The sequence below is a fragment of the Equus quagga genome, chromosome 3, assembly GCF_021613505.1.
Source record: "Equus quagga isolate Etosha38 chromosome 3, UCLA_HA_Equagga_1.0, whole genome shotgun sequence".
NCBI lineage: Eukaryota > Metazoa > Chordata > Mammalia > Perissodactyla > Equidae > Equus > Equus quagga.
The window spans coordinates 91,731,363-91,747,369 of record NC_060269.1 but is presented as its reverse complement, the minus strand read 5'-3'; the positions used below and the strand labels follow the sequence as shown (position 1 = coordinate 91,747,369).

At 37.3% G+C, this 16,007-nt stretch overlaps 1 protein-coding gene across 1 annotated transcript in view; it reads right to left on the bottom strand.

Annotated features, from left to right (window-relative positions):
• The window catches only part of PRKG2 (protein kinase cGMP-dependent 2), an 87,901-nt gene that overhangs the window by 15,933 nt on the left and 55,961 nt on the right, over positions 1 to 16,007 (bottom strand). Inside the window, exons 12-13 of the mRNA XM_046657150.1 lie at positions 15,502 to 15,591; positions 13,238 to 13,379 (exon numbers count right to left, since the gene is read on the bottom strand). Of these exons, the coding sequence (XP_046513106.1) occupies positions 13,238 to 13,379; positions 15,502 to 15,591 (232 nt within the window). The remainder of the gene's footprint in view (positions 1 to 13,237; positions 13,380 to 15,501; positions 15,592 to 16,007) is intronic.

The following is a 16,007-nucleotide window of genomic DNA, read 5'->3' as shown; positions in this document are numbered from 1 at the left end:
AGAAGCATGAGTTGGCAAACTATAAAATTCAGCTCTCACTTATTTATTCAAATATTAATACTTAAAATCTTTGTTTTACTTTAAATAAATCTCTTAGAAATTTATCTTCTTACTAAAGCATTTTAGTATTTATCACAACAGCAAGGATTTCCTTATTAGAAAAAGGAAATTTAAACAATCTAATTTGAAGCAGGCTTTTACTGTTTTCTTTTATCCACACAGAATGACTTACAAAGATTATATCTAAGAGATGGCTGGGGATATAACGAAATTAAAATTTGTAACCATCTGAGATTAGCATATCTACTTACTCCTTAGAGAAAGAACCAATATGAAAATCCTAGCTAATTTTATAAACACTGAAATTTAAGAGACAAGAAAGCAATGCTCATAATTGCATTTCTATGCATGTATATATGGAAACATTATATTTTGTTATCTTATAACAGCCTTTCAACTCATTCTTTTCATTGCATTTAAGTTTCCTTTTAAAGATGACTGGAAGTTCATTAGATGTTTAGGAGAGATTTCTAGCTCTGAAAGTGGTAAGGTTTAATTTGAATAGCTGGTTTTGCTTTTATAATATTTGCATATTGTCCCAAACAGATGGTAATAATTATATTAAGATTTTAGGATTTATGAAAACTTACTACTTTCTTTAACTCCTTTGATCTTCTGAACTTTAGTCTAATCCTTTTTGGTCAGAGGAGGCTGACACTTGGACCTATCCAAAGTCATACGCCTAATCTAGAAGGCCTCAGATCTTCCGATGTCAAGTTCTGTGTATTTTCTATAAAAACTCACACTACTTCTGTGTTGTACCACCATGGATATCACCTCAAAGCCTCAGTCTTTTTTTAACCCTATCTCTTCTAGGCAACAGAAATGTAAGTTCCTTCTTTTATTCATTCAATGAATATTTATTGAATACCACTATGTACCAAGCACCAGGATACAGACAAGTCCCCCTCCTCTTGAAGCTTACATTCAAGAGAATGAGGAGAACAAGCATAAAACCACAATATCATAAATAATAATGCCAGATAGTGACATATGCTATGAAAAAACATACGGCAGAGTTTGGTACAGAGATCAGCAAGAATTGTACTTTAAATAGAGTGATCAGGAAAAGCCCCTCTGAGGAGGTAGCATTTGAGCAGATTTGAGCAGAAATCTAAGTGAAATAAGAAAGAGAGCTCTGTAAATATCTGAGCAAGAGCGATCCTGCCAGTGGCTGCCAGGCTAGCCCAAAGGCTAGCCTTTGGGAACATGCATGGCAAGTTCAAGGATGGGCAAGAAGGCCAGTGTGGCTGGGCCACAGTGTGTGAGGGGAAGAGAGGTAGGAAGTGAGGGCAGTTTATGTAGTGGTCTGGTAAGCCACAGAAAGAACTTCAGATTTTTTTTTCTAAGAGGCCACTGGAGGATTAAAAGAAGGGGGAGGCATGGCTTAACTAACGTTTTAAAGGGATCATTGCTAGAATGATCTAGAAGACAAGAAATCTAGAAGACAAGAATCTAGAAGACAAGAAAGTAGACCTCCTCCCCTCTTTTAAAAAATTCTACTAGCAGAACTGAGCTTTCAAGAAGAATCTCTGGAGAAGCTGCATACAGGTTTTCCCTTGTTTCTATTAAATTCTCAGTATTAAAGATAGCTTACATAATGCTGAAAGCTTAAAAACATTAAGTCTCCAAAGATTTTAATAAACTATAAGGTTTTAAAATGCTCCTAAATTTGCAGCGATGATTGCATCATTCAGAAATAGAAAAATTAGCACTGTGGCTTGCTGGAGCTGGTGTCCAGTAAGTGTTAGCTTTTCCCAGAAGTTTCTCTCTAGTTCAGTAAATTTGTCAGATATTGGTTGTCTTGGTCACATAAAAAATGGACATAAAATGACCAGTCTCATTAAGCCAGATGATTCATGGAGACATAACATTCCGAAAAAATATTCATGTGGCATTTTTAGGGCACTTACTTTGCCCAAGTCTAGACGAGGGTAAAATGGAATCTGTTTATCTGTCCACCAACAACCAAAGATGATTTCACGTCCTTGTGATACTAACATCCCTCCACTAAAACGGGCAACACTTGAATGGAAGTGAGAGTGAGGGAGGCTAAGCTATGGGATGGATGAGTTTTTCACAGCAACACTCATTCTTTACGGGGGTGTGGTGACTCACTTGAAACACTTAGTGTTTAGTAGAAAGTGGGCAAGATGAAGGGGAGCTTTGCATCCACGAGATCAAACTGAAAAAATCATTGGAGGCTCATCTCATATGCCACAACCTCTTTCAAGCCTTCCTTGAGTTTAGAGAAACAAATCCTTTCTCCTATGAGGTTCTTTCATACTGTTTATGTTCCACAATTACATCCCTCACGGCAGCATCGTCTAGTTGTGTGTGAATAAATCTAGCTCCTTGAGGAGAGGCATTATATCCTATCGTTTTGTAGCAGATGTGCAGCATGCTTGGTGAAAAAATCTGCATGAAGAGATAACCATTAACATCAGTTTCAATAAGATATATATAATCTGCACGACAACTTTGTAAGCTAGGCACTACTATTTCAATGTTAAAGACGAGAAAATTAAAGTCTAGGATGGTCCCAGATACTTGGGGTAAGACGTGAACCAGGTTCCAAAGAGAATCTTCCCATTATAGGTAAACTGATGAGGAAGCAGAATATTTTTAAGGAAAAAGAAGCAACATACGTCAAGCACACTGGCGGGAAAATCTTAACTGTCACTTAATAAGTACAGCTATTAATGGTCTGGCAAAAAGACTATGGTTGGAGCCAATGATTACTCTTATTTTTCAAATTATGAATACTTGATACATATAAATACTGTGACATATAGCTACGTCATAAATGATGAGAATAAAAACACGCCTAACCCGACACCAGTTTAATAGACTAGAACCAATACAGAAGCCCTACATGCTCCTCCCAAAGAGTCCTCCTGCCCATTGCCAAGAGGTCACCATCACCCTAACTTCTGTGTTTATCACTGGCTTGCATTCATTTTTAATTTTATCACATATCTAATATCATTGAATGATGTACAGTTCTCATTTTTAAAAAGTTTAGATAAATCATATCTATTCTTGGGCTAACTGCCTTTCTCACTTAAAATCATATTTAATCCATATTGTAGTATATTTATTTTCGTTGCTGTGTCACACACCACTGAATTAACATGCCATGATTTTTTTTGTCCATTATGCTGTTGATAGACATTTGTCTATTACCTAATTGTGTCCTGTCACAAAAATGCTTCTGTTAACATCATTTTTCATGTCACCTAGTGAGCATGTCTAAGAGGGTAGAATTGCTGTGTCAAAGATGTGCTATCTTCAACTTTATTATAATAGTCAAATTATTTTCCATAGGCGTTGTACTATGTTAGCACCCCTTTCACCAGCAGCAGTGTATACGAGTTCCTGTTGCTTGCCTTCAGAAATGTCTTGGCCATTCTTGGCCCTTGGTGAGTTTATATAAACTTTAGAATCAGCTTGCCAAGCTTCATGGAGGGCACTGCTGGAAGTCCACTGGAAATGTATCAGATCTGTAGATCATTTTGGGGACTACCGATATCTTTAGGATGTTGAGTCTTTCTATTTTTAAACCTAGTACTTCTTTCTGAGTTAGGTAGGGTAATGCTAACTAGTGTAACAAGCATATCCAAGAAAGCATAAAAGCTTAAACTCTACATTTTTTATTTACTTCCTCACATAATGGGCTTTCCTGAGCAGCAGGGGGATCTTGAGTGAGACTGGACATTAATTTGCCTTCCTTAGGAGTTTCCTTTGGAGAATCAAGTTTATACTAAAGTCACAGAATAAGATGGAAATTATCTTTGACTGTTTTCTGGAAGAATTTGCATAAGATTAGATTAATATTATAAATTCTTGAAGCAAATTCCCTGGATCTGGTGTGCTATGGACTGAATGTGTCCCTCCAAAATTCCTCAGTGGAAGTTCTAACCCCAAGGTGATGATATTTGTTGGAAGGGCCTTTGAGAAGTAATTAGCTCATGAGGGTGAAGCCCTCAGGAGTGGGATTAGTGCCCTTATCAAAAGAGACACAAGAAAGATGATCTTTCTCTCTCTGTCATGTTAGGATACAGCGAGAAGACAGCTGTCTGCAAACCAGGAAAAGAACTCTCACCAGAACCCGACCATATAAATAAATATACAATAAACATATACCATATACGAATAAATGTATACAGTTCACATATAGTAGTAGAGTTGCCCAAATACTTTCTAATCCATGTAAATCTCTGCTTAAACTGTAATTGCGTTGTTGTAATAGTTGTAATAGTAATAGTCTTTATCTGTACCTCTTCTCTTTTTCTTTTGATCAGTACTACCACAGTTTGTTAATTTTATTAGTCTTTTCAAAACATTAACCTTTGGCTCCATATCCCTTATCTTTTATATTTTATTAATTCATGGTCTTAATTTTATTTTTTTTTCTTCTCTTTTCTTTGGTTTTGTTTCCCCCTTTTCCATCTTCTTAAGTTGGATGCTTAACTCATTAATTTTTAGCCTTTCTTATTTCCTATTGACACATTTAAGCCTATAAATATTACTCTTCCTATCATTTTAGTTGCAATCCACACGTGTTGATATGTAGTATTCTCTACTGTGTAACTCTGTTTTGTAATTTTCATTAAAATTTCTTCTTCACTGATCCTTGAGTTATTTTGAAATATCCTTAAAATTCCAATGAGATGAGTTATGATTTTTGTTAGTGGTTTTCTTATTGATTTCTACCTTAAATACACTGATATCAGTGAACAAAACTTTTATGTTCCCATTTTGGGAGTGAGGAGGAAGCTGCCTCACTGACCTTTCAATTCATTCTTATATGCTCAGCAATGTGCTAAATCCAGCAGTAACCACTGCAGCACAGTTTCTGCCATCGTGGGGCTACCAGCATGAGGGGCAGATCGATCACGAAGAAGCAAGCAACAATATCAACATTTAGTATGTTTTAAATTGTATTTTCTTACATAATATTCATAAGCAAGATTAAGTTGCTCTGTCACCACATGAGATATGTTACTCACATGAGTTAATATCATAATCATAGAACATTTGTTGATGAGTGACAGCTGAAATTTATTCGATTACAACCAAGTTTTCTCCTGAGCAACTGCAAGAAGGCTAGCTACTACACAAATTCTTCTTGGGTTGAGAACAAGGTGGGTTTTTCTTTAAACTCTAAGTACTGTCTTATATCTTAATATAGTCCGTAATTCATTCATGATAACCGTGACTCTTAACCATTATTACCTTCATCAGTTTTCCTTGGGCTTGAAAGTGCAGAAAGATTTAGAAAATTATTAGATGGGCAAGTGAGAGATAGGGATGTGAAAGTCTTCATGGTCCTTTACTAATACCAGCTAATTCTTAATCTCTACCCAATGTGTTTCCTGATGGAGACATCCTGGATCAGTTGGGATCCATTTGGGAACAAATCAGTCTGGCAATCTCAATCATGAATTGGGGAAGAAGTGTAGAATGTGGTCTTCATCCTTCACTACAAACTTATCCTTTGTAATGATCACAGAAGGGCATACCTCTATAGCTTCTAGAGGAACACTTTCAAAATCTAGACCTTTCTCTTACTGAGGTCTTTTTTCTAGGCTTTCATTGTTATTCCTTGCTGGAGAAAACACCTTTCCTTACTTGTTGTCCTTAGATATTTTATCCCTCACAGATATTGCCGAGAAAAGATGAAGGAATATGAAAACACCACATCACAATTTGAAGAATGAGGCCAAGGTCACCCTTATAAGGAGTCTTTCATTCTCAAAGACTTGGTGTCCAAGTCTGGTCTGCCCAATGTCCATCATCCAGATGTGCATTCCTGCTGTGCTGTCACTAGGCACCCCCACCGCCCCCACCTCTACAACAATGCCCTCAGAAACTCTCAGTGGAGACAGCTTTGCTGGGCTGCCAGGCAACAGCCCAATTACTGTTTTTGATATTTACTGAAACTTGCTTAATGGCCCAGTATGTGATCAAATTTTGTTAATGTGTATTCTCCAACTATTGGAACAATATTCTATAAGCCCATTAGATCAAGTTTATTGTGTTGTACAATCTTCTAAAGCTTTAGTGATTTCTGGTCTGAATGTTCTATCAATTTCTGATAGAGGTGTATTAAAATTTCCTAGTTGTTCATTTCTCTGTATTAGTTCTTGTCAAATTCTGCTTCTTATTTTTGAAGCATTTTAGTAGGTAAATACAAGATCGGGATTTTTCTATCATCTTGGTAAAATGAAACTTTCATCATCATAGGCCAACCATCTTTGTCTCTAGTAATGCTTCTTCCCTGATACCAACATAATGAAACCTGCATTTAAATTTGTTGACTATTTCTCAGACATATTTTCTATGCTTTTAATTTCAATCTTTCTGCATCCTCATATTTCACGTCTGTCTCTTATCAATATCGTATAACTGATTTTTATTTTTTAAATCTGTTTGACAATCATTGGTTTTATCTGGCACATTGACTATTTATATATGCGAGATTTCTTTCTACACTCAATTTATGCTTTCTCTCTGATTGTTTTCTGGGTTTCCCGTTTCTCCTTTGCTGCCTTCTCTTAAAATAACTGACATTTTCTCCTACTTTAATTCCAATTATTCCTACTCTGTTTTCATGCTGCTGTTGGTCACTTATTCAGCATTTTCTCATTTTTAATACTATTAGGGTAGAATGATTATTATTACTTTATACCTTAATTTTAAAAGATTTTACAACATATTTGCCATTTTTCTATGGTCACCACTCCCTGTTGCATCTTAGACCCTTTACCAGGGATCATTTTTCATCCCCTTTAAGCACATCCTTTGAGGTAGGTGGTAAGCACCCTTCATTCTTGTTTGAAAATGCCTTTATTTCACCCTTCTTGAAAGAGAGTTTCCCTAGATTTATAATTCAAGTTGTCAGTTTTCTTTTCTCAGAACTTTTAAGATATTATTCCACCACATTTTGGCTTCCATTGCTGCCATTGAGATGTCAACTCAAAGCCTAATTCTTACTCCTTTATATGTAAACTATCTTTCCTCTTTGAAGCTTTTAAGACTTTCTTTTTGTTTTTGTTCAGTACTTTTGCTACTACAACGGCCAACAGCCAAGATAGTCCCAATGATCCACTTTTTCTGGTAATCAGAGGTGTCCTCTCCCACAATAAATCAGGGCTGGCCCTGTGTGGCCAACAGAATACAGTGAAAGTGCCCACATATAACTCTGAGAGTAGATCTTAAAAGACACTGTAGCTTTTCCTCAGTCTCTTGGATGACTCATTCCAAGGGAAGCTAGCTGCCATGCCATGAGGACATTCAACCCAAAAAGCAGCTCATGTGGAACAGAATTAAGGGCCCCAACTAACAGCCAGCATGAATTTGCCAGCCATATGAGCAAGTCTTTTTGGATCTGGATGCCCTACTCAAACCCTAATCAAGCTTTCAGGTGACTGCAGCCCCAGCCAACACGTGACCGAAACATCATGAGATCTCTAGTCAGAACCATCCAGTGGAACCACTCCCAAATTCCTGACCCATATAAACTGTAAGACATCATAAATGATTCTTGTTTTAAGCCATTACATTTTGGAGAGATTTGTTATACAAAGATAGGAGCTACAATAAATACAATTTGTCCCAGTTGGGATTTGTTGGGAATCCTTTACCTGATGATTGGTGGGTTTTTTTTATAATTTCCGGAAAATTCTCAGCCATTATTTCTTTAAATCCTGCTTTTCCTTCATTTTCTATGTTATTTTTATCTTTGACTCCAATTAAACATTTTAAGAACTTCTCACTCTATTCTCCAAGTTGCGTCATTTCTCTTATTTTTCATCTTTTTGTGTCTCTATGCTATATTCTGTGTAAATTACTTAAACTTATCTTTCAGTTCACTGATTTTGTGAATCATCTGCTATTTAATTTATTATATTTTTCAAATTGATGTATCATTCGCAAGCAATAAAATGCACAGATTTTTGGTATACAGTTCATTGAATTTTGGTGCAGATTATACTCATGTAACCACAACCACCATACGGTCAAGATATAGACACTTCCCTTATCTCACAAAGTTCCCTCAAGCCCCTTTCCAGTCAAATGCCCCTACCAGAGGCAACCATCACACTGATTTGTACCATCTATCCCAGAACATCAATAAATGTAATCATACAGAAGATAATCTTTTGCATCTGGCTTCTTTTGCTCAATAGGTTTTGAAATTCATTCATGTTGTTGCTTGCAGTAATTCATTCCTTTATACTGTTGAGCAGCACTCCATTGCTGAATGGACTACTATATGTTTATACATTCAATTGGTGATGGGTATTTGGGCTGCTTCTGATTTGGGAACTTTTAGGAATAAAGCTGCTATAAATATTAGTGCTCAAGAGTTTTGAAGACATAATTTCAATTTTCCTGGATAAATACCAAGGAGTGGAACATCTACCAGGGAGTGAATTTCTTGTCAAAGAATTGGCGTATGATTGATTCTATGAGAAACTGACAAACTATTCTTCAAACAGCTTTCAATTTTCTTTTCCCACTAGAAATTTAGGAGAATGATCTCATCAACATGTGGTATTGGCAATCTTTTAAATTATAGTCATTCTAGTGGGTGTGAAATGGTATCTCTTCATGGTTTTAATTTGCACTTCCTTGATGACGACTGACATGGCTTATTGATCATTCCTGTATCTTCTTTTGTGAATTGATTTTTTGAGATTTTCACCATTTTTCTTCTTAGATTGGGTTGTCTTTTTATTATTGAGCTGAAGGAGTTATTTATATACTTCAGGATACATTCAAGTCCTTTGTCATATAAATAGATATTGCAAATATTTTCTCCCAGTCTATGGCACAATTATTCATTTTCTTAACAATATATTTTAATGATCAGAAGTTTTTAATTTTGATGAAATCCAATTATGATAGACCGCATGTTTGTGTCCCACCAAAATGCATATGCTGAAACTCTAATCCCCAGTGTGCTGATATTTGAAGGTGGGGCCTTTGAGAGGTAATTAGGTCATGAGGGTAAAGCGCTCATGATGGGATTGGTACCCTTCTAAGAAGAGACAGGAGAGAGGTTTCTCTCTCTCTCTCCCTCTTTCTCTCTCTCAATCTCTCCCATAGGAAGAAGTGAGAAGGCAGCTGTCTACAAGCCAGGAAGTGGGCCCTGAACAGACACCAGATCCACCAGTGCCTTTATCTTGGACTTCCCCACCTCCAAAACTGTGAGAAATAAATGTTTGCGGTTTAAAACACCCAGTCTATGGTATTTTTGCTATAGCATACTGAACGTTTTAAGATTACTACTATTTGTGTTCTAAGAAATCTCTGCCCACCCGTGTTGTGAAGATATTACCCTATGTTTACTTCTGGATGCTTTATAGGTCTATGATCCATCTGGAATTAATTTTTGTATATAGTGTGAGGTGGGAGCCAGGTTCTTTTCTCCCCCACACATGAATATCCAGTTGTGTCAGCAACACCTGTTGAGAAGACTAGTCTTTCCCCTTTTGTTAAAAATCAGTTGACTGTATACGTCTATTTCTGAACCTCATTCTGTTAGATTAAGCTATTTGTGCATCGTTACACCATTTTCACACTGCCTTGATTACTGTAGCTTTATAGCATCAGATGTTATAAATTTCTCAATTTTGTCCCTTTTCAAAGTGGTTATTAACACTTCCAAACACTGCATCTCTGAGTAAGCTTTTGAATAAACATCTCAGTTTCCAAAAAAGTGGCTGCTTAAATTTTTATTGCAATGGCCTTAAATCTGTAGAGTGATTTGGGGAGAATGGACATCTTATGAAGTATTGAGTTGTCTAATCTACGAACATAGTGTAGCTTACCATTTAGGTATATTTTTCCCAGTAATATTTTGTGATTTTCAACATAGAGCTTTATTTATTTATTTACTTATTTATTTATCTTATGTTTTTTTTTTTTTTAAAGATTGGCACCTGAGCTAACATCTGTTGCCAATTTTCCTTATCTTATTTTCCCCAAACCCCCCAGTGCACAGTTGTATATTCTAGTTGTAGGTCCTGGTTCTGCTGTGTGGGATGCTGCCTCAGCCTGGCTCAATGAGCAGTACTAGGTCCACGCCCAGGATCTGAACTGGCAAAACCCTGGGCCACCAAAGCAGAGCGTGTCAACTTAACCACTCGGCCACTGGGCTGGGCCCTCAACATAGAGCTTTTACACATTAAATTTAATCACATTTATTTTATGATTTTTGACGTTATTATAAATGGTATTTTTAGTTCATTTTTAAATATTTATGGTTAGTATATAAAAATAGCATGTTTACTGGTATATTGACTTTGTACCTGTAATCATGCTTAATTTACTTATTCTTTCTAATAATTTTTGGCAGATTCTTTAAGCTTTTCTACATAAACAACTATGTTGTCTGCAAATAAAGACAGGTAAGTTCTTCCTTTCTAATCTTTTGCTTTTCTTGGTTTCTTTCATTTACTAAGATCTCTGCTACAATGTTAAAAAAAAAAGTGGTAAGAGAAAAATTCTGGCCTTGTTAACAATTTAATGGAAAAACGTTCACTATTTCACTGATAGGTGTGAGGTTAACTAAAGGTTTATCCCACATGCCTTATACATTAAGGAGTATCCTGAAATGAACAGCTGTAAACAGGTACAAAAATGTCAATTTTTCACCTAGTGTGGTTCCCTTTTGCCAAGGTTTGACTGTCTATCTTTCATTGCTCTCCAATGCCTTCACACATTTTTACACATACATTATAATTAATCTCAGTAAGAAGCATCGCCTAATGCAAGCTACTCCACCATTACTGAAAACTTCCTTTGAATATTTAATTTCAATTAAGTTCTTAATTTCTTAATAGAATTTTTATTTGCTAGCTCTTTTCCATACCTGTTAGATCTTTTTCTTGAAAGTCTCTGTCCCTCATTCACTTGTCATTCCCTCTCTTGTTTTAAAAAGGCATTAAATGTATTCATTTTACATTCAGTATCTGATTACTCCAGTACATGAGGCACTTACATGCCTGTCACATAATGCTCAAGGTACCTTTTCTTCCTCATACATTTTTTTAAAAATTATTTTTTCAAATGTGAGCTCATCTTCCTTGGAACTTTATCTCTGGGAGTTCTTTGTATCCTGGGTTGAGACTACACTATTCCAGAGGGAATACACATTGATTCCCGGAAACTTGGGCATGCTACCAACATGGATCCATTTTCATTTAAATTCTTGTTTGGCTTTTTCCACCCTTGAAGACTTGGCACCCAGCCTCCATGAAGACCAGCCTATGGCCAAAAATTCTTAGAAGAGACTCTTTTGTTCCTCCACCAAGAGCCCAATAATGAGAAACGCATGTTTTCTTGCATGCGTTCTGTCTTTATAAAATTAGATATTTTTTCTTGCTTTCTGTTTCTCTGAGAGTGTAATCTGTCTAACTCCTGGCTCAGGGCAATGTTCTCTGATTCAACTTTCCACATTGCCCAGGTCCAAAACTTGGTCTCCTGTTCCCAGAGAGTGCAGCTACTAAAATCAAACCTCTGGGCCACCTAGGCTTGCTGGGTGCCCGCAAGACAGCAGCTTCAGGGTTTGAGTTCCACCCTACACTACTGCTCAAGATGGGTTCCCCGCCTCAGGGGAATCCCAACGCTGTCTTATAAACTCAGCCATGCATGTAATACTGCTTTTTCATGTTCAATCCAGTATTTTTAGACTGAATTTTGTAGTGAGAGAATTTCAGTACATCTAGTTTGATATATCGCTAGAAATGGAAATATTCAACATTTACTTTTTAATCTCTCAAGGCTTTTGTTATGACTATTCACTTAGCTAGCTGGCAAATAAGTAAGCTAGATGGGTAACAATGGCTAATAGGAGGGATATTTACTGATGTCTCTGCCTAAAAATACTGAATATGCAATCTGATTTTTTAAAAACAGCTAAGATAGAAAGGAATGAATCTACTGGATAGTCTGCATCCTCCATGAAAGTTTTACTTCTAGAATATTCCAAAGGGTTTCCCTAAAGAGCTGTAAGAGGCATAGCCAATGAAGGAATTGTGAAGAAGAAGAGTGATTGAGGCCTTGTGTTAGCACCTCACCAGTTCTCAAAGCTGTCTTTCATGAATAAAATAAAGCTTGAATGGATCAAAATGTTTCTTGGAAGTTAGCCAGATTTCACATGAAAGGACTTATTTTGCTCCTTTACTATAGAGAGAAATCGCTTAGCAATCGCACATAATGAATTTAATTCCTAAGGCTAAATTACACACTGTAACATGTGGACGATAAAACCTATTTCATCACTTTTTAAATATCCTAATTGCAAAATGTTTAGCACAGTAGCTTTACACATAGTAAACTGCTCATTAAATGGTACCTATTATTATTTCCATATATAAATGTTCTGATGTGAGAAACTAATATCTTTGTAAAGGTTCAATTCAGAGATGGTTTAATGTCCTCGAGGTACTGAGAAAATGGACTCAGGAAAACTCAGCCTGGGTTCCCCATCCTGAGGGAGTTCCCTCCTGAGGTCCGTAGTGCCCGGGTTTCTCCTCAGTTATGACTGCCCAGTTCTCTTGTAGTTTCACACTGCGGTTTATGTGAGTGGGAGCATTTTTTTCTGTGGTGTGACATCCAAGGGGATTCATGTTAGTATAAGAGGGTTACACAGATGGATAGCCTCTGTCCTTAAGGAGGCTATAGTCTGGTGTTGTGATTCTCAACCCTGATTGTACTTTGGAATCACCTAGAAAGGTTTCAAAACAATGACCAACATGCATATGTATATTTTTTCTCCGTATACAGACAGTGGACATGGGGGGCAGAGGCCATGCAATCTTCTTTCCTTGTTCCTTATAGCCAGCCCCTATATGTAGCAGGAATCGATTAAAACATGTTTAAAATTATTAAACAAAAATACTAACACAATCCAATTTTAAAGGCATGCTATTATGTGAATCCTTAGTAAGAGTCACAAATATGGTTGAAACATTAAATTCCTAGGCCCAAAAGAAAGTGCCTGTAACACTGCTCCCAGTGTTAAGTGTGCCAGTTTCAAAGGTCACATCCCCCAAAGTGAAAATAACAGGCGTACCAAAATTAAAAGAAAATTGCAATTATAACACAACTTTGCATTTAGAAATATCTTGTATGATACTGTCACGTACAGAATTTGTCTTACCAATTTAAGATAACCCTCAGCATCCAGAATTAAGTTTTCTGGTTTCAGGTCTCTGTAGATAATACCCAGTCGATGCAGGTAATCAAATGCTTCGGTCACACAAGCAACGCAGAACTTGGAGGTGGGTTCATCAAAGCTGCCTCTGCAATGAGACCATTTTCCCTATTAATACTCTAGACACACCACTTTGTTGTCTGTTCTAGGTGTCAATTATTGCTTTGGTAAACTGATGCAGTATAAGTGTTTTGTAGGGCATCAACACTAACAGGTATTTAAGCTGCCAATGAATTAGACTACTGATCATAAAGACCTTCAGCGGTGGTACTTGATACAAACAAGAACTACTACTTCACTAAAATTAAAATATCTACATCCAAATGATTATTTCTGGTAGCCATGTATGATCATATAAAATAGAAAGATAAGAAAACAAGACTTTTTAGACATCTATGGCCAACTCTGGAGAAAATGCAACGATTTCAATGGAGAGCTTGACCCAGACTTCTGTAAATGATTCCCCGACTAAAAAATGACTCAAATGATCATTTTCATTCTCTGTTTGTATATGTAACAACAACCCACGTAGAAACAGGGTCATAACCTTTTCTGTTTGGTGCACCTTGATGATATTAGAGTTTCCCTGGGTCAGCACTGTCAGCAGGTTTACATGCTGAATTATGAAAATGTGGAGGTGATTTGTGGCATGGTGTAATAGAAGGGTGTGGCTTTGGAGTGAGAGAAACTGGCTTCAACTCCTGCTTCTTCCACTCACTGTGTCCTTGGGCAAGTTGTTTAGCTGCTCTGAGACCCACATCCCCTATCTGTAAAACATTTACTACTTCCTTACCAAGGTTTATTACTTCCTTACCAAGATTGTTTTGAGGATCAGGCACAGTGCATAACAGGTAGTAGGAACTCCTGTTTCTAAATAGATTTGGATTTTCTAAATAGATTTGCCTGTTGAAGTAAAGACGGAAGATGCAAATGCTTTTGCAGGTATCATGCAAATCTCCTCACCCTTCCAGGTTTTCCTCATTCAGATCCATCCATCAAGATGTTCCTAACACAACACAGTCAACTCTACTCAGATGCTCTAAGGTCTCTGATTACCTAGGTCCGTGATTCTCGACCATGAAAGCATGTTAGAACTGCCTGAGAGGCTGTTAAAAAATCACTTACGAGACCCCATCCCAGATGAACTGAATCATAACCTCTGGCATTTGAGCCCAGCATTTTTACTTTGTAAACGCTCCCCATGTGATTGCAATGTGAAGCCAGGGTTGAGAACCACTGGCCCAAGTAATACTGTCTAAGTGTTTGGCCTGTCATTAACCTCCACAACCGAGTGCAAACCCACTTTTGCATCTCCTCTTCCACTGCCTTTGTCTTCTACTCAAATTCTGCTGTCAATCATCCACAAAGAGACCCAACCCTATTCCAACTTTTCCGCCGAATCTTCTATCAGTTTCTCTTCCCCTCTGCCTTTACAAATTTTGGTCATCTTTAGAGTTTAATTCAAGTCCTTCCTCTACCATCTCCTTTTTCTATCTTTTATCTCCTCTGAGCTGACTATCTACAACACTCATTTGGCATTTAATTACAAATTGTCAACTTCTTTGTCAGATTTAGTTTTTGCATTAAATAATGAAATGTTTTAAAATTGTACATTACATGATCTCCCCAAATAAAATCTCAACTCAGTGGAGGAAAAGTTTATACTTTTTACTCTTTCAGCTAGAAAAGATTACACTGTCTAGAAAACCCCCACACCGTCCACTGTGGAGCCTTGTACCAGGTGGTGCTCAGTAAATACCTGTGGCTTTGCTTGTGTGGAAACCATCCCTTTCGTAAAACTGAATCTTTGCAGACCTCTTACTCTGCTTTTCAGGGAGGGCTTCACCACTCCCCACCCCTTTCTTCATCTCCCTTCCAGAGATTTAGAATCAGTAACATCCGGGTTTAGACCCACTCTGCCTCATACAAACCATGTGAGCGAGGATAGTTTACACTGTGTCTAGGCCTGGGATTCTTCAATCCCTAACATGCGAATGGCCATGACAGCCTTACAGGGTGCCTATCACGTGATTATAATGCCAGCTAAGAAAATACCACTATTACCACTTTATTTTATCAAGGGCTAATATTTTCTTGGAATCATTTCTTAATGACTTTCTTCTCATCTCTTTAAATGATCATGAACAATAGCATCCTTTAGACCAGATGTGAGTAGACAAAAGTTATTGTTTCTAATCCTTTTTCATTACCTGTCTCTTAGTATACTCCATAACTCCCCTCCTAAGCAGGCCTCCAGAAGCATATATACATACTTATTGTCCTTGAAAGTACGATACAATCTGTGAAGACAAATAAAAACATAGTTATTATTAGAAATCTAGTGTTTTTTGATTTTTTTTTTGAGGAAGATATTAGCCCTGAGCTAACTGCTGCCAATCCTCCTCTTTTTGCTGTGGAAGACTGGCCCTGAGCTAACATCCGTGCCCATCTTCCTCTACTTTATATGCGGGATGCCCTGCCACAGCATGGCTTGCCAAACAGTGCCATGTCCGCACCCAGGATCCAAACTGGCAAACCCCGGGCCACTGAAGAGGAATGTGCGCATTTAACCGCTGCACCACTCGGCCGGCCCCAGAAATCTAGTCTTAAAGTCTTGTTACAGTTGCCTAAGAGCATCATGAGTAACATTTTGAACAATGGTCCTCATCTCTTTCCAAATATCCTCCAGCAACACTGGGCTTCCCGCTGAATACTC